The sequence below is a fragment of the Ambystoma mexicanum genome, chromosome 7p, assembly GCF_040938575.1.
Source record: "Ambystoma mexicanum isolate Mex_15411 chromosome 7p, UKY_AmexF1_1, whole genome shotgun sequence".
NCBI classification, from domain to species: Eukaryota; Metazoa; Chordata; class Amphibia; order Caudata; family Ambystomatidae; genus Ambystoma; species Ambystoma mexicanum.
In genome coordinates, this window is record NC_090939.1 from 613,433,984 (window position 1) to 613,456,508 (window position 22,525).

The following is a 22,525-nucleotide window of genomic DNA, read 5'->3' on the forward strand; positions in this document are numbered from 1 at the left end:
CGCAGCGTTACAGCGTGGTACCTGAGCAGGTGAGTGCTAGTTTCTGTGGCACGGGGCGGATGACCCTGTCCCCCTGCTGCACCAGAAGATGAGCTCGACCCATCGGGAGGTGAATCAGAGGCATCTCTGAGAGGCTGAGCAGCTCCGAAAACCATGGTCCGGCCAGCCACCATGGAGCTATTAGAATGATGTTGAGCTGGCAAGACTCCTTGATCTTGCAAATCACTCTGTGAATCAGCGGAGTGGGCGGGAAGGCGTAAGCCTTAATGCCGTTCCATTGAGGCCGAAATGCGTTGCCCAGGGAGCCGGGGCCCTGTCCCTGCCAGGAGGCAAACTGAGGGAACTTCTTGTTGTGCCAGGTGGCGAAGAGATCCACCTGGGGATGACCCCACTTGTAGAAGATCTCCTGAATGACGAGGTTGTTTAGCAGTCACTCGTAATTATCCGCTCCCAACCTACTGAGCCTTTCTGCCTCCAGGTTGGCTTCCCCTGGGAGGTGTACTGCCGTGAGGAAGATATAATTTTCCAGGGCTCGCTCCCACATGTGATTGCCAGTCTGCACAGCGGAGGGGATCTGGTGCCTCCCTGCTTGTTGACGTGGTACATGCTGGTCGAGTTGTCTGTCTGGATGAGGAAAACCTTGCCCCTGAGAAGTGGTAGGAATGCTCTGAGCGCTAGCCAGATGGCGTTCAGCTGTAACCAATTGATGTGGTATTCCTGCTCCTGTCGAGTCCAGGTGCTGTGCACCGAAAGATCACCCAGTGTGGATCTCCACACCTCAAGCGAGGAGTCTGTGGTGATGGTGGCCTGTGGAGTGGGCGGATGAAAGGGCTTGCCCGTCCATAGGTTGCATTCCCTGGACCACCATGGTAGGTCTGGGTGGGGAGATGGAGGAACGTTGAACCTCTTGGATTGAGAGCCCCGCTCCGGGTTCCATGAGGCCGCGAAGTGCAGCTGAATCCTCCTCAGTCTCGTGTGTGGGATGGCTAATAGGACAGCCCCCAAGAGACCCAGGAGATGCTGGTACCACCAAGCCGAGGTTACCTCTCTGCTGACGAAGTGGGTGGCGGCCCTCTTGATGGCAGTGATCTTGTCCTCCGACGGAAATACCTTCTCGGAACACGTGTCCCAGATGAGGCCCAAGAATGTCAGAGTATGTGTGGGCTGCAGCTACGACTTCTTGATATTAAGCGAGAAGCCCAGATCGTGCAGCGTGTTCATAAGGGCATGGGAGGTGTGGTGAACCGCTTCCGGAGATGTAGCCCTGACAAGCCAGTTGTTGAGGTATAAAGGTGAATTATACTAAGAGCCTTTTGCACATCCGTTCATACTCTGCACCGTGGATGTGAATACACTGCTTTCCTTGGCATATAAATATACTCCTTGCCCAATCCATAATGGCCGCTGCGTATTGCCCAAGCCTGCGGTCATGTGACCTAGATACCACGCCCCTCATGAGGAACGTGGAATCAACTTTAATCCGCGCTAGCACCGGAAATGCTGGTTTCCAACAGACTGAGCGGACCGCGACTGATACAAGCACAGGGAAGCGGCACAGGAAGGTAAGCACTCACGACTTTGCGAGCATTACATTACATCTGTTACAATAAAAAATGTTCCACATCAATTTCTCTGCACCTTTAACAGCCGGCACTCTCCCTCTTTACCCTGTTCAGAGCTCTGAGAGGCCCACTGACAACAAATAGAAGCAGGCTCGTCTAAGAACCATGCTGCCCCTTGTTCCACACCGACCACCAATTACTATCAGGTGGGTGGATATATATTGTCTCGAACCACAAGATGCTAACATAATCAGAATGATTCACAATAAGGCACAACCAGAGCCAGATTTAGGTTGATATTACATATCTATGAGTCATCATGGTTTAGTATGCATCCTCCCCCCCTCCTTCCTTGTCACCAGAGCAGGTGCACAGCCACTTAATGATGTGGCAAGGACCAGTTCCTTTCATAAATTAGAGTAACACTTGATTTTCGAAACAATGCAGCTGTTACTCTGCTAGAATGCAGATAGTATGAAGGCAATGGGGTACTTATACCCTGTTTTTCTATCTTTGTCTCCATACAGGAGACGGAGGCGCTCGCCTACACTGTACAATATAGTGACCTGTTGGAATGTGAATTACCACAACATAAACAACAGTACTGAAGAAGATGGTTTAATCTTGTATGCCATTGAAACCGGTCAGCCAATGGGTCATGAGGGGTCTCATAACTATTGTGACATCCCAGACAACAAGAAGGGATATGCTACACCATAATTATAACTGCACTAACATGAAGTGATCCTTTTAAAAGGGCCAAAGTATATGGGCAATTGTTTTTAACAGGTTTTTGAGCACAACCAATTGTGTTTGGTATATTTGATACCTGTGGGTAAATAAATCAATCAATAATTCCCAGGGTTACCAATATACATTGTTTCTCCACCAGTCAGTCAGTGAGCTGTTACTTACAGTATCCAATATGCAGTCATGTTCGGATAATAACAGCTGATTGGTTGTATCTCGATTTATTTTAACTCTAACAGAATTTGACAGTTTTCAATTGGTAGAGGTTATGGACAGCATTTCTTCCACTATCCCTGTTAGATAGGCGGCGCACCACTCACGGTCTAGGGACAGGCACTCCTGTCAGGGACAGGGTGTTCTTCCACTGGGGACAGCCAGGACATTGTTCACACTTGCTCTCAAAACCATGCAACAGTTCCAGTCAGTGTCAATTCACTTTCTTTTTCCGGACAACTGTTCTTGTGTTAAAAAAAAGAAAAAAGATCAATAGACATTACATATAGACATGTTATTAATATTGATATAACTAGGAGAACATAAATCTTCAATATATACCAATTTCGGGGTTGGAGAGGGCGGCGACAGAGATGGCAACACATGGACAAGGGGAGTAAAGTTAGATCATGACTATTTAGGCTAGGGCAACAATCCAGAGCCATCCTGTTTTTTAAACATTTAAATCAACCTTAAAGTCAGTGGACTGCAAGAGTTGTTGTCCTTCATGACACATGCCCTGAAGGCCCAAGAGTTGGAATGGGGGGAGGGGAGAGGAAAACAACATTAGCACACTTAAAGCGAGGTTCTCATGCTAGGCCCATTGCCACACTCCTCTTCCCCTTTAAACATATCACACAGGAGGAAATTCTGGTTCCACAGACAATTGTCTCAGTCAGAGCATACAGCATTTCTGTTACCAGAGGAACTTTCTTTCAGGTGAGTTAGCGCAGCCCCAGCTGTGCATTTAACAGTGTTTGGCACATTCATTAATGCTAAGCTCCATCGATCCATAGGAAGGTCTCTTTGCAGATCATCTTAAAAGCACCAAAAAGGTCTGAAACACTGCAATTCTGAAAGATTGCCACTGGTAACTTATTTTAAGCTAAACACCCCAAAGTGCAATCATTTTATCAAAAGCAGGCCATTTAATCAATAGCCCGTTACTGATATGAAGTTTGAACAGCAATGCCCCAGCTCTTCCTCCCACTGCCAACCACACACATTTCTTCATCCCATCGTCACCCATTTCCCATAGAAGCAACAAGGAATATTAAATGTGTCATTCACACCTTATTTCTTCACATTTTTGCTATCAGTTACCAAATACACCAAGGGTTTGCGAACACATGAAACCTTTCTGTAGGTCAAAACAATTATCTTTGTATGTTTGAAAATTTCTCGAAAACGTCTCCTCAGTTTAATAAATTAAACATTTTAATAGCTTATTTATAGAAAAACAGATATATGATTGTTCATATCTCTTCTCAGTCAAGTTATAAACTACATAGAAAGCAGTGGCAAAGAAACAAGAATGTTATTTTAGGTACAATGTTTTAACCTGACTACAACTGAAGACAGCGTGGTATGTATAAGGCATTTACCTTTAATGTCTCACATTATTTATGCCAATTAAATATAAGGTAAGACAACGACATACAGTACCTTGTAGGGGTTCTTTTATCTTCTTCAGATATCAAAAACCACACAAAATCAACATAATTAATTTTCCCTTCTTTTGGTGCCTTCTTGCCCCTTCAAATAAATACAAAAAATGAAAGATTACACTTTTTCCAACATTTAATACGAGTATTTCCAGGAACAATTCATACGAATTAGCTGCTGCATTGCGGTTGACATGTGTCATGCCTGCAGGAATGAGAAAGTGCCAGAGTGTAACATTATCACTTATTCCGACGACGTATTCCACATCTATGACAGGTAATCACCACAGCTGTGCTGCTTGGGAACATTTTCGGCATCTGCGCCCTGCGTCGATGACGTCGATACGCTGTCCTCAAAGGGCCTCCGTTGAGCCGACGTGACCGGATGTTATAAGTAGGACGCACAACGCCCGTAGCCTCAGTTGTAGTTTTTTCCCAGAACGTGTGGCACCAATCTTCTGCCAGAATAACTACAGAAAGCCTTGCGGAAACGGAAGCTGCAATCGCATAAAAAGTTCTGTAGAGGGGCAGGCTGGGAGGGTTCGATGTGGAATACGTCGTTGGAACATCCCATCGAAAGAACGTTACCAGGTAAGAAAGTAACTTGTTCTTTGAGGGGATTGATTCCTCTGACGTACTCCACATCTATGATGGACTCCCAAAGCAGTACCAGCGTATGGAGGTGGGAAAAGAATTTAGAATTTTAGAATGCCCAATCAAATTGCAGAATAGAGGACTGCCTTACCAAAGGCCAAATCTTGCCCATGGATAGAATCCAGGGAGTAATGTTTGACAAAAGTATGGACAGAGGCCTATGTGGCTGCTTCACAAATGTTACGAATCGGAACACCCCTCTGCCGAGCAGTGAAGGCAGCCACACCCCTAGTAGAATGGGCCCTCAAGCCTACCGGAGGGTCTTTACCCGCCAGACGTTAGCATTCCGAGATGGCCAAGATAATCCTTCTGGACAAGTTCAGCTTCGTAACAGCTTGACCCAAACACCTTCCAGCCTATCCTACAAAGAGCTGATCGTCCACTCTGACCCGGGACATGCGTGAGATGTAGAAGCTTAACGCTCTCCTAGGATCCAACCTATGGAGCCTCTCCTCTTCCTTACCAGGATGCGGAGGAGGATAGAACGCCGGAAGAATGACCTTCTGGCTTAAATGAAATTCCGACACAACCTTCGGAAGAAAAGAAGGACGAACCCTAAGGACAACCCTGACCTTATGGAACACTGTGAAGGGTGGATAGTGCCTGCAACTCACTCACATTGCGAGCAGAAGTAACCGCAACTAAAAATACAGTTTTAAAAGTCAACAGTCTCAAAGGGCAAGAATGTAAAGGCTCAAACGGAGCCCCCATTAGGAATTTAAGAACCAGGTTCAAATCCCAACCGGTGACGGTGGGAACAAACTACTGAGCCCTTTGAGAAACTGGGAATTCAAAGGAATCTTAAAATAAGAACACTCCTCAGACGAGCGCTTAAATATGGCCAGCGCCGCCAGGTAACCTTTAATGGTACCCACTTGCAGGCCCTTGTGGGCTAACGAAAGCCAAAAAGACAGAACCACAGGAATGGCACATGAAAAAGGATCCACATTCTTAACCCTGCACCAGTCGTAGAACTTTCTCCAGCGGCAACGGTACAGGGACTTCGTTGCGGGCCTTCTGGCCGAAACACTGCGTCTTCAGGGAGGTCCCAATCCTTATACCTCAACCTTTCAGAAGACTAGCATGAAGGTTGAGGGACTTGACCTCTGGCTGGAGAACCTGATCCCCCCCGTCCCGTGAGAGCAGATCGTCTTGGTACGGAAGACGGCGTGGAGGGCAAATGGACATGTCGAGAAGGTCCAGGTACCACGTTCTCCTGGCCCATGCCGGAGCAATGAGGATAATTCGGGAACCGAACCTCTAACCTCTGCAGCACTTGCGGAATGACGGGGACTGGAGGAAACGCGTAGAGTAGTGGGAAGGACCACTCCACTACGAACGAGTCCCCTAAGGCTCCTCTTGGAGGAAATTCCCGCGAGCAGAACCTTTCGCACTTCTGGTTGACACTGGTGGCGAAGAGATCCACTTGTCGGGGTCCCCCAAAGGGCGAAGATCTCCAGGAGAATCTCCTGAGCCAGCTCCCACTCGTGAGAGACCGTGCTCTGCCTGCTCAGAGCCTCCACTGCCATGTTTTCGTCTCTGGCCAGATGAACTACCGAGATCAAAATTTCCTACTGGATGGCCCAGAACCAGAGCTGCATCGCCTCTCTGCACAGAGGGAGAGACCCTGCCCCCCCCTTTTTGTTGAGGTAGTGCACGGCTACTGTGTTGTCCGTCAGAATCAGGACATTCTTCCCCCGCACAGCTGGCAGAAAAGCCATCAGGGCTAGCCTGATGGCCCTCAGCTCCAATAGATTGATATGGAGTCTGGACTCCGACGGAGACCAACGACCGCTGACTGTCAACTCGTTGGCATGAGCTCCCCATCCCGTGATATATCCGTCCCGATAGTTACCTCTGGCAAGGGTAGCCAAAATGGAGCCCCCTTCATCAAATTGCCTTTGACGGCCCACCGCAGAAGATCCTGGGTGATCGAGGGCGGCACCTGAACGGGGTCCGACATCCTGTCGAAGGACAGCGACCACTGGAGCTTGAGAGCCCATTGCAGAGATCTCAACCACAACCAAAGAATGCAGGATGTCATGAGGCCGAGCAACCTCAAGAACCCGAACACCGGGAGACTCTGGGCATGTTGAAACTTGTCCACCATCTGCAGAATGTGATGAGCCCTCACCTGGTTGGCGAACACTGCCCCAGGGATGTGTCGAGCACTGCTCCGATGTACTGGAGCCACTGGGTAGGTGTCAAGTGGGACTTCTTTCAGTTGAGGGAGAAGCCCAGCTTGTGAAGGGAGTGGCAGATGACTGGTCCAGGACTTGCTCGGGAGAGCGCGCCCTGATCAACCAATCGTCCAGGTAGGGGTAGACGTGAATCCCCCCTTTCCTGAGATACGCAGCCACCACCACCATGAGCTTGGTGAAGACCCTCAGGGCGGAGGTCAATCCGAACGGCAGGACCCGAAACTGAAAATGCGAGTCGCCAACCGCGAACCTCAGGTACTTCTTGTGCTTGGGATGAATTGGCACATGAAAGTAAGCATCCTTGAGGTCGAGAGACAGCAACCAGTCCTGAAGTTGAAGGGCCTGGAGGACTTGAGAGAGAGTAACCATCTTGAAGTTGTCCTTCGTGAGGAGCTTGTTCAAACCACGCAAGTCCATGATGGGTCTCAATCCCCCGTCTTTCTTCTGGATCAAAAAATATGGGGAATACAATCCCTTGTTCCTTTCCGCTACAGGCAACAGTTCTACGGCGCCTTTTTCCAGCAGGGATTTGATTTCCTGCGCAAGGAGCTGATCCGGACTCTTCAAAGAGAGATTCCCTGGTGGATGGCCGTGAGGCCTCTGCCGGAAGGGAAGGCAGTAGCCATGGGATATGATCTCCAGAACCCAAACATCTGAAATAATGGCACGCCATTCTACAAGATGCTGCGCTAGCCTTCCCTCAACCGGCGAACCATGGGACATGGCCTCATGACTGAGCTGAAGCGGCTGCGGCAGTGCCTAAGGGCAAAGAGGCAACTGCCCAAGCGGCCTTGGCACTGAGTGCCTTGTTTTCCACCTGTGGTACTCCTACGGTGGCCCCTTTGACTTGCAGCTTCCCTCGATCTACCAAAGGAAGAGTAGCTTCGAAAGGAACCTCCCCCTCCATTGCTGTCCCGTAGGACGAAAAGGCTATGGTTGGCGAACTGCAGCACTCAATGACTTTGCTGCAGCTTTGAAGGTCTGCAACCTCTCATGGCTCTCGTCAGCCTTGCTGCCAAAATTGATATTCACCATCAAAGGGCATGTTGAGAAGTCGGGCTTGTACGTCAGGAGCAAACCCAGACTTCCGCAACCACACAAATCTGCACATCACGGTGCTCGCCGCCATGGACTGGCTGACCCAGTCTGCCATGTATAGACCCGACTGAACGGATTCACACATGGCATCCTTACCATCCTGAACGAGGGCAAGAAAACCATCCCATACCTCCCCTTCAGGAATATGTTCAGCAACCAAAGATACACAATTCTGCAGAGTGCAAGTGAAACGTGCTAAGGCACACACAGAGTTGGCTGCCTGTAAAGCCATACCCCCTGAACAAAACACTTTCTTCACCCAGCCATCAAAACGTTTGTTGTCCGATGGTAGGGTACGACGCCTGCTTTGCAGGGGCCGTAGCCGCCTGCACCACCAAACTCTACGGAGTGGGGTGCGTAGTCAAGTAGCAGGGGTCGCTACTGGCTAGATGGTATTTTTTTCAGCAACGACTTGCTCACTGCCGGGAGACTCTCCAGAGCAGTCCAAGCCGCCGCCACCCTTCTCTGTAAAGCCATATGAAATGGCATTAGTGGGTGGACCTTGGTCAAGGATATCTGTCAGGTCATCCTGCAGAAAATCCACTGGTGGCGCAGACCACCACAAGTACTCCGTCACCCTCGACATGAGGTGCCTGTACGAGGATGCAGCATGCATACCAGGCTCAGGCATGCCAAACTCAACCTCCGGGGAGGCATAAAGACCACTGGCGTCGTGCAAAGACTGACGCAGGTTTTCCAACTGGCTATGACCAGATAACAGGTCGCCAGGAACCTCATCAGGAACCAAACCTTCCTCAGGCGCTTCATCCACCTCAGAGATGTAATCCAGAGGCTGGAATAATTCTCTGGAAGAGGGCACAGAAAATGGATCAAAGACAGGCCTCACTGACTTCCTAAGGGCCTTCATCAGAGTTTCCACCGATGCACAGGGTACCTCAGGTAAAGCCTCCACAAAAGGCGTTGACAGAATTGATGTCGAGCGTGGCACCGATGGCTTCGACACAGGCGTCGAGGGCGGTGCCCCGAGCGTGTCCTTCGACGGCCTCTGCGCCAATGGCATCAATGACTTCCTCGGAGGTGGAGCCTCGAGAGAGTCCCTCGACGGACATGGCGCTGATGGCGTCGACGTCTTCTTAGAAGACCTCACAGGCTCCACTGGTCTCGAGGGCGTCAAGGACCGGGACCTGGAGCGGGCATGGCTAGAGCGATCCACCTTGTCCAACAGAGACCTCAAAGGTTCCTGGTGATCGCGTCGACTGCCCGAGCCCAAAGGCGTGCGAACGGTGGCCCTAGGGCGTTCCTTGCCGGCTTTTCTTGAAGGCACGGACGGAACAGAGCCCTGCGACTCAAAAATCACCATAATTACCTTACAAAATGCGTCCCATTCCGCAGGAGAGGAATGCTTGGTAGGACAAGCTACCCGCCGTCTGGTGGAGTCCTCGGACGAGGACGGGGAAGACGACCAGTGACGGCGCTTCCGCGAGTGCCTCGAGGAGGCAGAGGAATGGTAGGAACTACTCCGGGACCGAGAGTTGCCTCTCGAATCATCAGTCGAAAGCCCAGCGGATTTCGACTTTCGGGTTTGGAAACCCTACCTACAGAAAGCTTCGTCTTCTGCTCCCGCAAGGTCTTCGACGTTAACGATTGGCAATCGTTACAGTCATCGGTGGCATGGTCCTCGCCGAGGCACCAGTGGCAGACGTCGTGCGGGTCCGTAAGTGACATCTTGGAACCGCAGTCCCGACATTTCTTGAATCCCGACCGTGGGGTAGAAGAAGATGAAGACATGATATCTTAACAAAACACCAAGTTCGAAGAACCGATAGAACAGAAGAACCGAGGCGTGCCGAGATCTTCGAAGCAAACACGCTTGCGGTAAGAACGGAACTGAGGCTACGGGCATCGTGCGTCCTACTTATAACATCCGGTCACGTCGGCTCGACGGAGGCCCTCGAGGGCAGCGTAGCGACGTCATCGACGCAGGATGCAGAACATTTTCCAAAGCAGCACAGCTGTGGTGATTACCGGTCATAGATGTGGAATATATCGGAGGAACCAATCCCCTCGAACAACTTTTACAAATATCAATACCATTAGAATACATATACTAAAACATTAAAAGTTAGTCTAACACAGTATCACAATATACAGTTTCAAATTTCATTACAATATCTTAATGTCTTGCTTTACAAGCACATCTTAACTAATAATAAATCACATCCCTGTCAATTAAACCAAATAAATATTGGTACTATATTTCATTAAAATACATCCAAATATTCTCATCCAAGATTGATAGTATTAATAAACTATCTATTAACAATCCTATCAATCTTGTAAATCTTAATATAATAAATAGTAAAATTGTAAAACTGTGAAAACTCCAGTTTACATATTTAAAATCTACTGTATCAGGGCATCCCTAGTTGATTGAGTGTCCCCCACCGGTCTGCTGTCATTAATACCCAGCATTTCCCACGGTCAGTACACTCGGCAGCAATTTCTCGATAACTTTCCACAATCTGTATAAAGCAAAATGTAGCATTTGACTTTCCACGTTTAAGCAGTATGGAACAAGTTACTTACCTGTAACTGTTGTTCTCCAGCATGGGGTCTGGCATGGATTCACATGCTCATGAATAAGAGAATACATAGCAGTACACACATGCACAACCACGGGAGGTGGCAACAGGCTCAACATTAAGCAATACAACAACTCAACATTAAGCATCTCTTACCTCCTCACCAGGCTCACCTTAAGCGAACAGGTTGCGCAGCACTGCTTGGCCGACCCTGGACTCCTCCCTGGAGTCATGATCGACACAGTAGAATCGTGTGAAGGTGTGTGTCGACCTCTATGTCGCAGCCCTGTAGATGTCCAGCAGGGGCACACCAGACAGGAACGCCGTGGTAGCAGCGATCGCTCTGGTCGAATGAGCTCTCGGACGGCCGGGCAGCGGTCGGTTTGCCAACCGGTGACAGTGCATGATGCAGCCGGAGAGCCATCTGGAAATGGAAGTCTTCGAGAGAGCCTTCCCTTGATTCACATTCCCAAAGTTCACAAACAGCTGTGATGTCTTACGAAAACTCTTTGTGTGGTCCACGTAGAATTTCAGAGCTCTAGCAACATCCAGCGAGTACAGAGTCCTTTCAGCCGGCGACGAAGGAGATGGGAAGAAAACTGGCAACACCAAGGGTTCTTTGAGGTGGAAGTCCGACGGCACCTTGGGCATGAAGGAGTGGTGCATTCTCAGCACCACCCTTGTGTTGTGAAACGTCAAGTATGGCGGCTTGCAAGCTAGGGCCTGGATCTCTCCCACTCGTCGTGCGGAGGTGATGGCCAAGAGAAACACGGTCTTCCACGGCAGAAACTTCAACGGTGCCGAATGGATAGGCTCAAATGGGGGCCTTCACCGGCGGGAATGATCGGAACAATCCTTTCATAAATTCCTTCACCAGTCGATGAGACCACAAGGATGCCCGTCGTAGTTCTGGTGTATCATCAGATGGTGGCCAGATGTATCTTGATGGAAGCGTGAGTTAGTCCAGCCTTGGCCAATGACAGTAGGTACGGCAATACTTGAGGGGCAGTAATCTGCAGAGGGTTAATCTTCTGTGCACGGCACCAGACAGAGAACCTCTTCCATTTATGTCCGTAGCACTTGAGAGTTGAGTACGCCCTGGCCTTTGCAAGAACCTCTCTGCAGTCGGCAGGGATGTCGTACCCTCCAAACTCTAGTGCTGCAGGAGCCAGGCCTGCAAGTTCAGCGACTCCGGGTTGTGGTGAAGAATGGCGCCTCCTTCTCTGGAGAGAAGATCTGCGTCCGTCGGCAGCTTGACTGGTATGGACGTTGACAAGTCCAGAAGGTCCGGGAACCAGATCTGTCTCGCCACACCGGTGCGACGAGGATCATCCTGCACCGGGACCTCTTGAGCTGGTTGATGAGCCGGAGCAGCAACGGCAGCGGAGGGAACGCATAAAGAAATAGGCCGTCCCAGGGGAACGAGAAAGCATCGCCCATGCTCCTCGGCTGGGGGAACCTGCTGGCGAACCTCCGGCACTTGGAATTCGTTGCCGTCGCGAAGAGATCGATTTGGGGTTCGCCCCATCGTCGGAAGAGTCGTTCCACTTGATCCTGGCATAGTTCCCACTCATGGCATGAGCGCAGCTCACTGCTGAGTTATTCGGCGATCGTGTTTTTTATTCCTGCCAGATGAAGAGGCACCAGAAACATCCCTTGGGCGACGGCCCAATGCCACAGATCCTGGGCTTCCTTGGATAGGGCAGCGGATCTGGTTCCGCCCTGCTTCCGGATGTAGAACATTGTGGTGGTTTTGTCGGTGAAGATCCTCACCATCTTGCCCTTGAGGGACGGAAGAAAAGACCTGAGGGCCCAGAACACTGCGCAGAGCTCCAAGATGTTGATGTGGAGTGACTTCTCCTCCGGGAGTCAAGGCCTCTCGCGTGAAGATCTCCGGAGTGTGCCCCCCAACCTTCCAGGGAGGCGTCCGTCGTCACCGTTACCTGGTGAGCTGGGGTCTGAAAGTCTGTGCCCGCCGACAGATGAGAGCAGGTACCCCACCACCGGATTGCCTGATGGAACATCTCGTTGAGAGGGATCCTGTCCTCGAAGCTGCCCGTCAACTGGACCCAGCGGGCGTCGAGGAACTCTTGTAAGGGGCGCATCCGAAGCCTGCAAAGGCGCACCAGATAAATGCAGGAGGACATCATCCCGAGGAAGGATTTGATAGATCTTAGCCTGGCCATGTCCGCGGCCAGCAGACGCTGCACCTTGCCCAGAAAGGTCCTGGTCCTTTCCTCCGACGGCGAGGCCAGCCGCGCCACTGTGTCGAGCTTGGCTCCCAGAAACAGGGCGACTTGCGACGGAACCAGGTGGGATTTTGGAAAGTTGGAGAATCCCAGGTCCGTGAGCAGCTGGACGGTCTTCGCAGTGTGCTCCATGGCAAGCTCCCTTGTCCTTGCCCGGATGAGCCAGTCATCCAGGTAGGGGTAGACCTGGATTCCCTGTAGGCGCAGCCGTGCCGCCACTGGTGCAAGGCACTTGGTGGACACCCTGGGTGCAGACTTCAATCCGAACGGGAGGGCCTTGAACTGGTAGTGCCGCCCTTGGACCACGAACCTGAGGAACTTTGTGTCTTTTTAGAATGGGGATGTGGAAGTACGCATCCTCCAAGTCCAATGACGACAGGAAATCGCCCTCCTCCAGCTGTCCCAGCATGTGCTGGAGGGTGACCATCCGGAACTTCTGTGCCTTGATGTACTTGTTCAGTCGTTGCAGGTCCAGGATGGGGCGCCATCCTCCTGTCTTCTTTTTTACGAGGAAGTACCTTGAGTAAACTCCGGAGCCCCGAAGCCTCTATGGGATGAGCTTGATGGCACCCTTCTTGAGCATCGCCCTTACTTCCAACAGTAGTTGAGGGACGTGATTTTCCTTCCTGGCCATGGGTGGAACGCGAGGGCACTTCTTCTGAAACTCAAGGGCGTGCCCTTGGGCCAGGGCGTCCAGCACCCAACGATCGGTGGAGATGGACTCCCACACGCTGAAGAACCTCGCCAGCCGGCCTCCCCACGGTCGGTTCAATCTTGTTTGGAGGCCGCCTTGCCTCCTTGACCTGACTTGCCGCGTCCCCTGTAGGCTTCCTGGGATGAAGATCTTGCCGCTTGGCGGTACGTGGAGGAGGCACTGCCGGATCCCTTGGAGGCACCTTGTCTGCCTCCGGAGCTCCGAAACGATGGCCGTCGTTGTTGGAGCACTCCCAGTGCCCGGGCAGTCTCTGTGTCTGTCTTGATGGCCTGAAGGGACTCATCAACCGCCTTCCCAAACAGGTTGTTCCCGTCGAAGGGCATGTCCAAAACCTTGGTTTGTACGTCCTGGCGGAAATCCGTCGCCTTGAGCCATCCTCGTCGTCTCAGGCAAATGCTGTTGCCCAACTGACGGAAAAAGGTGTCAGCGATGTGGCGTGGTCCGAAGCAATCTCACCTTCCAGTAGCCCTTTTGGCGTCCGGAAGGAAGTCCAATAGTGGGGCGATTTTGAACCACAACTCCCTGTCGTAGTGGGCTACGATAGCCAGGGCGTTGGCCGCCTTGATAGTCTTCGCTGCGGATGAGATGACCTGTCGTCCCATCGTGTCCAGCTTCCTGCCCTCGCCGTTCGGCGGGGAAGTTGATGTCGAGGCCGATGCCCCCCCAGCTTTCTTCTTTGCCGCCGCCGAGACGACCGAATCTGGGGTAGGTTGCGCCCGAAGGCACAAGGGGGCGGTGTCGGGGACCCGATACTTCTTCTCGTACCGGTCCCTCTTTGCCGGCGCCGTGGCCGGGTTCTTGAGGAGGGCGAGCCCCTCATCCCAGAAGTCATCAAGAAGTGGTACGGCGAGGACCGTCTTCCTTTTAGCCTCGCGCCGTTGGTAAAGGAACTCTTCCTTCTACTTCTCTTCTGGGCAGAGCTGGAAGAGCTCGGATGCCCTGGAAATCATGGCATGAAAGGATCCAATCTCGTCGGGCGGGGACGCCCGAGCAGGGGGCGACGGGCGACACGTCCCGTCGTAGCCTCCGTCGTCATCTGTACCTGTCGTAGCTGTGTTCGTGCCTGTATCATCCCCGTGGGTAGTAGACCGGGGGGAAGGCAGAGCAAGCCGCAGAGGTGCGAGAGGTGGCGTAGGATGTGTCGCCCTCCTCTTATGTGGTGGACTTTCCGAAGGTCCTGGCTCCGGTTCCCCCGTCGGGTCTGGCTCAGGTACCTCCGTCGGGGGGAGGGGCAACCTTGTCCTTATCTCCGAGCATAAGGACTGAATCGCTGACAAAATGGCAGCCGAAGTGTCCTGCGGTGCCGGAAACGACGGGCGCGAGGGCTCTTGAGGAACCTCGTCGGCGACAGCATCGCTCTCGTCGTCGCCCTCGTCGGGATCCCTCCCGATGGGCTGGGCCTCTTCCACGACTTGGATGAGCTCTTCTTCAGAGGTTGTGTCTGTATCCACGATGGCCACCTGCCCCTCCCCCACCTTTTCCAACGAGGACTTCGAGGGGGTCTTCTCAATGGGCCTGAAAGACGACTCCCTTCGCGGTGGCAGGGAGACTCTGGGTCCCGAGGTCGCCTCCACTGGCGTAGCCTCCACAGGTTGAGCTAGGGCCGCTGCGACATCCTCAATCGAGGTCTTAGCAGGGTGAATTAAGGCCGTCGTCACCTTCTGTACGCCTGGGGCCTTCACCTTGGGGGGAGGGTCCGACCCTCGCTCGCCCTCTGCCGGAATCTTCCAGATCGACCGGGGCCTCTCCAGAAGCTTAGCCGGGTTCTCAGACTTCCTCTTACCCGAGCCAGAACATTGGCTTGTGGTTGATGGTGCCGGGGAGGATGCGTACTGCCTGGCAGCCAAAGAGCCGACCGTTCGGCGCTCCGGGTGCCCGCGGATTCGCGGTGCTTGGCCTTTTGTTGGGCCCCCGTCGCCGGGGCGCCCTCACATGGCACAGGACTTAGAAGACCGCTCAGACTTCTTTTTCTTCTTCTTGCCTGACGGGCTCTTTCCTTCCAGCCAGTTTGCGAGACGGAGGTGGCAATCCTTCATGGTCCGCTCCGACATGGAGACAGTAGAGGCATAACGAATGCTCGTCCTCCTTGAAAACATTATGAAGCTGGCATCCAGGGCAGGTCCTGAACAGCTTCCCGGGCGTCGAGCTTCCTTTCTCCTGGGCCATGTCCGGGGTAGGCCTCGGAACTTCTGGAATCCTCCAAAAGCGTAACTCGACAAAATCCTCACCCTTGAGGGGCGTAGAAAACTCTGAAACGGATCCCCGTTGATTGGATGTTGAAACGGTGGAGTTTGAGGCTCTATTTAACCGAAAAATTAGAAAAATCTCCTGAAAAAAGCGCGAAAACGCAGAAAACGCTCGAGAGCTACAGCACGAGGACTCCCAACACTTGAACGTGCGGTAAAAATCTGAGGATGGCTGCCAGAGGCGGGGCTTAGGGAGAGGGCAGTCATTGGCTGGGGACATTATGACCCAGAGACCAGTGATTGGTTACTACTAAGAAAGACAGATCAGAAACAAAACTGATACTGATTTTTTTTCTATACCGAGGATTCCCGGCCTGACGGGGAATATTCATGAGCATGTGAATCCATGCCAGACCCCATGCTGGAGAAGTCCAAAAATGTTCCGTTTGTATATATTCAAGATAATGCACATAGCACCCAAAAATCTGTATAATTGCAGTTGCCAAACCCAGACACTCCGTAAACAAATGTCTTGCAGTTTCCAAAATACTCTCACTTTTACATATCCGGCATGTACGTTCTTTGCGAGGAATATTGTTATAGGATCCAAACTTTAACCGTATAGGTAACTGGTTGGTCCTTAGACCATTCTCAGCGCTGGGCTTGGACAACATCCAATATATCTTTGCGCCTTAAGATATCTATGTGTGACACGTGCCACTTCCTTATGTGCACTTAGACTATACAAATGGTCGTGATTATTAGTCCAGTCCCACATGCTCAACTTCTTTTTGAATATCCGTTTTAAGACTGTAATGCTAGTGCCTCGACTGAAATCAGGGCTCCAAGCAATTTTCCCTAAACATTTTCCAACCCAGCTATCAAAATCCTTACAGCTTTCAAAGAACTGCCAGAATTATTTGCCAATAATGAGAGAAGATAAAATTGCAGGGAGGAGTTCTTTTTAAGATATAAGAGTACCTGCCTTGAAATAGCCTGTCCCTTCAATAACAACAGGCCTAGTTCCAGTCTGATATATTCAATGGGCATAGACTGTGCCAGCCCCAGGACAGTTTTCCAGAAGTAGCTCTCTACTCTATCTAGCCACTGCATATTTTGCATTGCCAATGCTTCAAGACCATAAAATACCATAGGACAAAAACACTGCTTATATAATACCAAAATCTCTTCTAGCGAGTATCCAGCAGTCTGGTATGCAAATTTACATATGAGAATGGCTAGTTGTTTTGCCTTGATTCTCTTTGTGTCCTTGTATATTAACATATGTTCTAGATGAGCTCATCTCAAGGCCAAGGTAAGGATGTTTATCCACCCTTGCTATATCTCCGATACTTGTAGCTAAAATAGGGCATTTTGTGGGTTTAGCTCCCACAACCATCATCTTAGTTTTGTCGAAATTAATTATTAGGTCCTTGGCAATCATATATATATCAATTTTTACAACATACCTTTGATGCCACTAAACGTATAATTAAACAAAACAAGATCATCCGCATATAACATGCATGGTAAAAGTCGGGCACCGATTTTCGTGACAGCCTAGAGTTTGTGTAAATATTAGCGTGCGGTCCGCCGTATCAATACAGAAAAGTAGAGGCGCCAGGATACACCCCTGCTTGACCCCTACACTAGTGTAGACAGGCACCAATAGTCCCCCCCTTGTCGTCCAATCTGACTTGTATCGATGTATCTTGGTGCAAATCTTTGAGAACGTTAAGCAGCCCCAACACTCCATCTTAGCCCAGAGTTTTTGCCTATTCACCCGGTCAAAAGCCACCCAAAAATCAACAAATATGGTGTATAAAGACCCCCCCCCCCCCCCCATGTCTGTAGCATCCCTATACAAAATATCCATCACACTAAGATTATGGGCTGTACTGCATCCAGGCCTAAATCTTGTTTGGGCAAAATTCAAGATACTTGCATCATCCACCCATTGTTGTAGGGCTGCAAGAACAAATGTCCCAAATATTTTTCCCGTTGAGTCCAACAAAGAAAGAAGCCTATAGTTCTCTGGTGCAGTACGCACAGCTTTTTTTTATAGACTGGCACAAGTACCACTTGTTGCCAAGTTCTAAGGATGCATTGTGTAGTACAAACCCTCAAACAAAATACATATTTGTGCCCACATTGCAGGGTTCAGCTTGAGCACAATATTAGCCAGACCGTTAGGTCCTGGTGCTCTAGAGTTATTCAATCTCAGGATCTTTTCCTGGAGAGCACCCTCATTTATATTCAGCTGCCAACCCTGCATGCAGAAACTTGGTGCTGATGAAAATCGTCAACACCATTAGTCTTCTTGATATAATTTACCCATGCATTTTCCTGTATAGGATTGAGGGATCTTAACTCATTGGCAGATTTAGCTGTATTTAATTGCCCCCATACTATCCTTAAACTCTTTCTTACTAAGGACCCCTATCATTTCTTGCCAGCGTTGATTTCGGAGTGAATATTTCCATCTTTTACACCATCCCCTATATGCATTCTTGACCATTATTATTTTGGTTTTCTTAATATCACAGTGCAAGGTAGTAATCCTAATCCTTTTTAACTCCCTGCGCATGGCATGTTTAGCATCCCTAACTTCAGGGTCAGAGGTAGAGTTATTTTTAGAATGTACCACATATTGCCCAATACAACATTTCCCAGTGGCAGACGGCAGTTGCATACTCTAAGCTTCAATGTCGTCCCCACCTAAAACCCCTAGACTCCCAACCTCGTTGTGATCGAGGCAATCCACCTTACTTCTGATCTTATCCAGATTCCTTTCATTCCATCTTATATTTCCTGAATGATTAAACTGTACCCCAGAGCACCCAGACCACCCTTCCAATTTTACATTTCCCTTTGGTATTTCCCGAGTTAGTCCTAATAAATAATTATCACTAAAACCCAGGTTAGTGACACAGAGTTTTTTTGTCATCAGCAGACAGGCATTATTGCCAAATATATAATCCAATGTAGAAAAGAAGGTGAGCCTCTTCCATGTGTATTGACCTGGTACATCGCCCTTGGTCCGCCCATTCACCCGACCAATTGCATTGAAGTCTCCCCCTAGTAATACTAATCCATCATTCCAGTTTACTCTCAGGTACTCAGCCAAACACTCCTCTATTTTAAGCAGAAAACCACTGTTGGATTTTAAGCTGGGGTCGTAAATACACATTAATAACCAACAGGGCAAGTCTTTGAGTACCAATAGTACAAGTGACCTCAACCTCTGACTGACATCTATTATGAGCCCTCCAGCAGGCCCTGCCTCTTTTGCCTTTACTGGCAAACAAATGATACAGGTGGAAGCCTTCAAAATATACTGGGTAGTCAAGCCAGGTCTCCTGTAGCATTAATATATCATGGGTCAGCAGTGATGTCAACAATCCCTCCTTACTGAACAAGTGCCTGTGCCCACATGTGTTCCAACTTATTAAATCAATAAATCAACACTTATCCTCTTTCTCATGGGAGAGAGCCTCAAAACCTGTGGCCCTCTCACAGTTACCATATGTAGATTCAAGGTTTCCTAATACCCCAGAAATGCTGAAGATACCAGCTTTTCCCGGCTTTCCCCCCATACCTCCATTCATTGCTACTCCACACACGGACAATCTCAATCCTAACTTTTCAAGTTCATCAACATTGGCACACATTAGAGCAGCCACCGCCTGTCTGGCCACTCGCAACAGAACCCAGTTCGTTGGGCTGTTCCATTTAGGTAATGCCAATTCCAAAATGTCAGTTGATCTAATAGTGCACAACCATGGCAGCAAAGCCAACATCTGGAGCAAGTTAATTCTGTTCATAAAAGGGCTAGCTGCCGTAGTGTTCTTTTCCTCCAGCTTGATCATATACCCGGTTCGGATTGCTGTTACTGACCTATCATACATGGTGGCTTTTATCTCAGTACAAGGCTCTATTTCTTTAGCAGCTTTTAGGGTGGAGGAAAGAGCATCTCATCAGATAGTGCTAGGGAGAATTCTCTCTTTAGGCCGAATTTCCTAACCTAGTGAGTCCCCCAGCAGCTTTGCTAGATTTCTGGAGTTTGTTTTTTAACTCCTGCCAAGAGTGAGACTCTTTCTCCCACTCTTGGACATGATTTATGGTGTTCCTTGGACTGTTAATGTGTTTTATGGGCTATGGGGTCCTTTACTCCATAGGGTCTCATGTGGTTTTATTATGTGTGTTACACAGCACCCTCCGTGCAGTAACACAGGGGTGTCATAGTGACCCCCCACCATAGACTCCAGACCCTGGGACGGACTACTGTCTCCCAGGGCATGTAAAGTCACCATTGGCTTTACTAGTCCCAAATTATTAACAGAAACCAGTACAAACCATCATATTGTGGACGTACTGGTCGGGTCAATTCGATTGCCCCGGGGTCTGTTAGTCGAGGGAGCACGTCTCCGTCCCCCCTGATCGAGTTTTGGCTGGTGGCAGTGGAAACTACTTTTTATATTCGACCGCGAATATTTTCCTATGGGATTTTCCCATTGTTCGAGGCTACCAACTTTAATTATTTAATTCTCATAGCCTCGAACATACCACTGGTTTATTTAATTAATATTAATTCACCGGTTGGTATTTTTTGCCAGGGCTCGATTCTAAAATGGCATTTGTGTTCTCTTCTGTTACTCCAACCCAAGTTGAGCCCTTTGTTCCACTTTTTGGCGGGCTTCTCCACAGAAGCCTCCAAAAGTGGTGCCACTCTGTCTGGGTACCACAGCGGGTGTGGGAGGGGGTTTAGGCACCCTGGACTGAGTTACCTTGGTAACTGAAGTCGCACTCTTGTGTGATTGGCCAAAGTGGTGAGCCGGCCGGCTCACCACTTAGCATGTTTGATTGACAGCTAGGCCGAGTGAATGGGGGTATACTGCATAAAAGCAGGGCTTTGGGGACTGGAACTTCAGAAGTCGCCACATGACCTGAGAATCCGACGAGGGAGAAGCTGAGCCGACCTACCACGACGACACCACCGGTGGAGCCCTGCGGAACCGACTCACAACTTTCCGATTACAGAGAAGATCTCCCGGCTGGAGAGGCTTCTTCCCCTGACTGGTGGGCACAACCAGTTTTACCTTCCTTCTTCGCACCCCAGACCGGTTTGTGGTTGAACTGCCCGTGCCAAGCACCCCGGCGGCTGGATAGCCACTTTCCACTGAACCGCGAATCAACAGACCGCTCCTTGTACCTGAGAAACTCCGCGGCTGGTTTCTTCCCTGGCAGTGGAACGGACTCCTGTCTTCCTCCACGACGAGATCTTCTCCTCCCCCGGATGAAGCACCAACATGCACCCGCTGCCAGGAACAACTGCCCCCGCTGGAGTGTTCTCACCACTTTAAGGTAACGTGTCCGCCAGGCCTCCCTTTCTAAAGATTGCTACAAGGTAATAATAACTCCTTAACCTTCTGGACTGGGCTGGCTGCCTTGACCCTCTAACTTGTCCCTTTCTTTGGTCAAACTCCTTTTTTGAACCTTTTCAAGACTTTTGTGCACTGCAACCGTGTGACCTTGGACACATTTCGTTTCGATCCTCTTAAAGTGGATCCAGCCTACTGACTCTGAATTCATGGTTTTACTTTGCCTTCCTCTCTTGTTATGTTCTCGTAAAAGCGTTGGGATCTGTTTTCATTCGTTCTCTGCTTTTCTCTTTATTTTTAAAACCAACTATTAGAGTGCCATCTACATTAAGCGCTCACCACTGTCTGAAAATAAGTGGGGCTTTACTTAAGACTTGTCTAATATTCTTTTAAGGGAGTGTATATCTTTTAGTGACTGTTTTTGAATTGCTTACTATTAGTACGGAACAAGTTACTTACCTGTAACTGTTGTTCTCCATCATGGGTCTGGCATGGATTCACATGCTCATGAATATTCCCCGTCGTCAGGCTGGGAATCCTCGGTAAAGAAAAAACCAATATCAGTTTCGTTTCTGATCTGTCTTTCGTAGTAATAACCAATCACTGGTCTCTGCGTCATACTGACCACAGCCAATGACTGCCCTCTACCCAAGCACCGCCTCTGGCAGCCATCTTCAGATTTGGAAGCACGTGAAGTGGCAGTATGACCAAGTGAAGAGCCGCAGAGGGGTAGGCGGGAGGGTTCGCATGTGAATCCATGCCAGACCCATGCTGGAGAACAACAGTTACAGGTAAGTAACTTGTTCCTTCTCCAGCATGGGGTCTGGCATGGATTCACATGCTCATGAATAAAGAATACATAGCAGTACACACATGCACAACCACGGGAGGTGGCAAAGGCTCAACATTAAGCATTGCATCAACTCAACATTAAGCATCTTACATCCTCACCAGGCTCACCTCAGGCGAACAGGTTGCGCAGCACTGCTTGGCCGACCCTGGACTCCTCCCTGGAATCCCGATCGACGCAGTAGAACTTCGTGAAGGTGTGCGTCGACCTCCACGTAGCAGCCCTGCATATGTCCAGCAGGGGCACACCAGAAAGGAACGCCGTGGTAGCTGCGATCGCTCTGGTGGAATGGGCTCTCGGACGGCCGGGCAGCGGTCGGTTTGCCAACCGATGACAGTACATGATACAGCCGGAGAGCCATCTGGAAAAGGAAGCCTTCGAGAGAGCCTTCCCCTGATTGACAGGTCCAAAGTTCACAAAGAGTTGTGACGTCTTCCGAAAACACTTTGTGCGGTCCACGTAGAACTTCAGCGCTCTAGCCACATCCAGCGAGTGCAAAGTCCTCTCAGCCGGCGACGAAGGCGACGGGAAGAATACAGGCAACACCAAGGGTTCGTTGAGATGGAAGTCCGACGGTACCTTGGGCATGAAGGAGGGGTGCGTCCTGAGCACTACCCTCGTGTCGTAAAAAGTCAAGTACGGGGCCTTGCAGGAAAGGGCCTGGATCTCTGCCACCCG

The 22,525-nt window shown here is 50.1% G+C and overlaps 1 protein-coding gene across 2 annotated transcripts in view; it reads right to left on the reverse strand.

Annotated features, from left to right (window-relative positions):
• PPP2R3B (protein phosphatase 2 regulatory subunit B''beta) overlaps window positions 1–22,525 on the reverse strand; it is an 877,473-nt gene that overhangs the window by 154,344 nt on the left and 700,604 nt on the right. For both annotated transcript variants that reach the window (XM_069636634.1, XM_069636635.1), the window contains exon 9: window positions 3,972–4,061. In XM_069636634.1, the coding sequence (XP_069492735.1) occupies window positions 3,972–4,061 (90 nt within the window). The remainder of the gene's footprint in view (window positions 1–3,971; window positions 4,062–22,525) is intronic.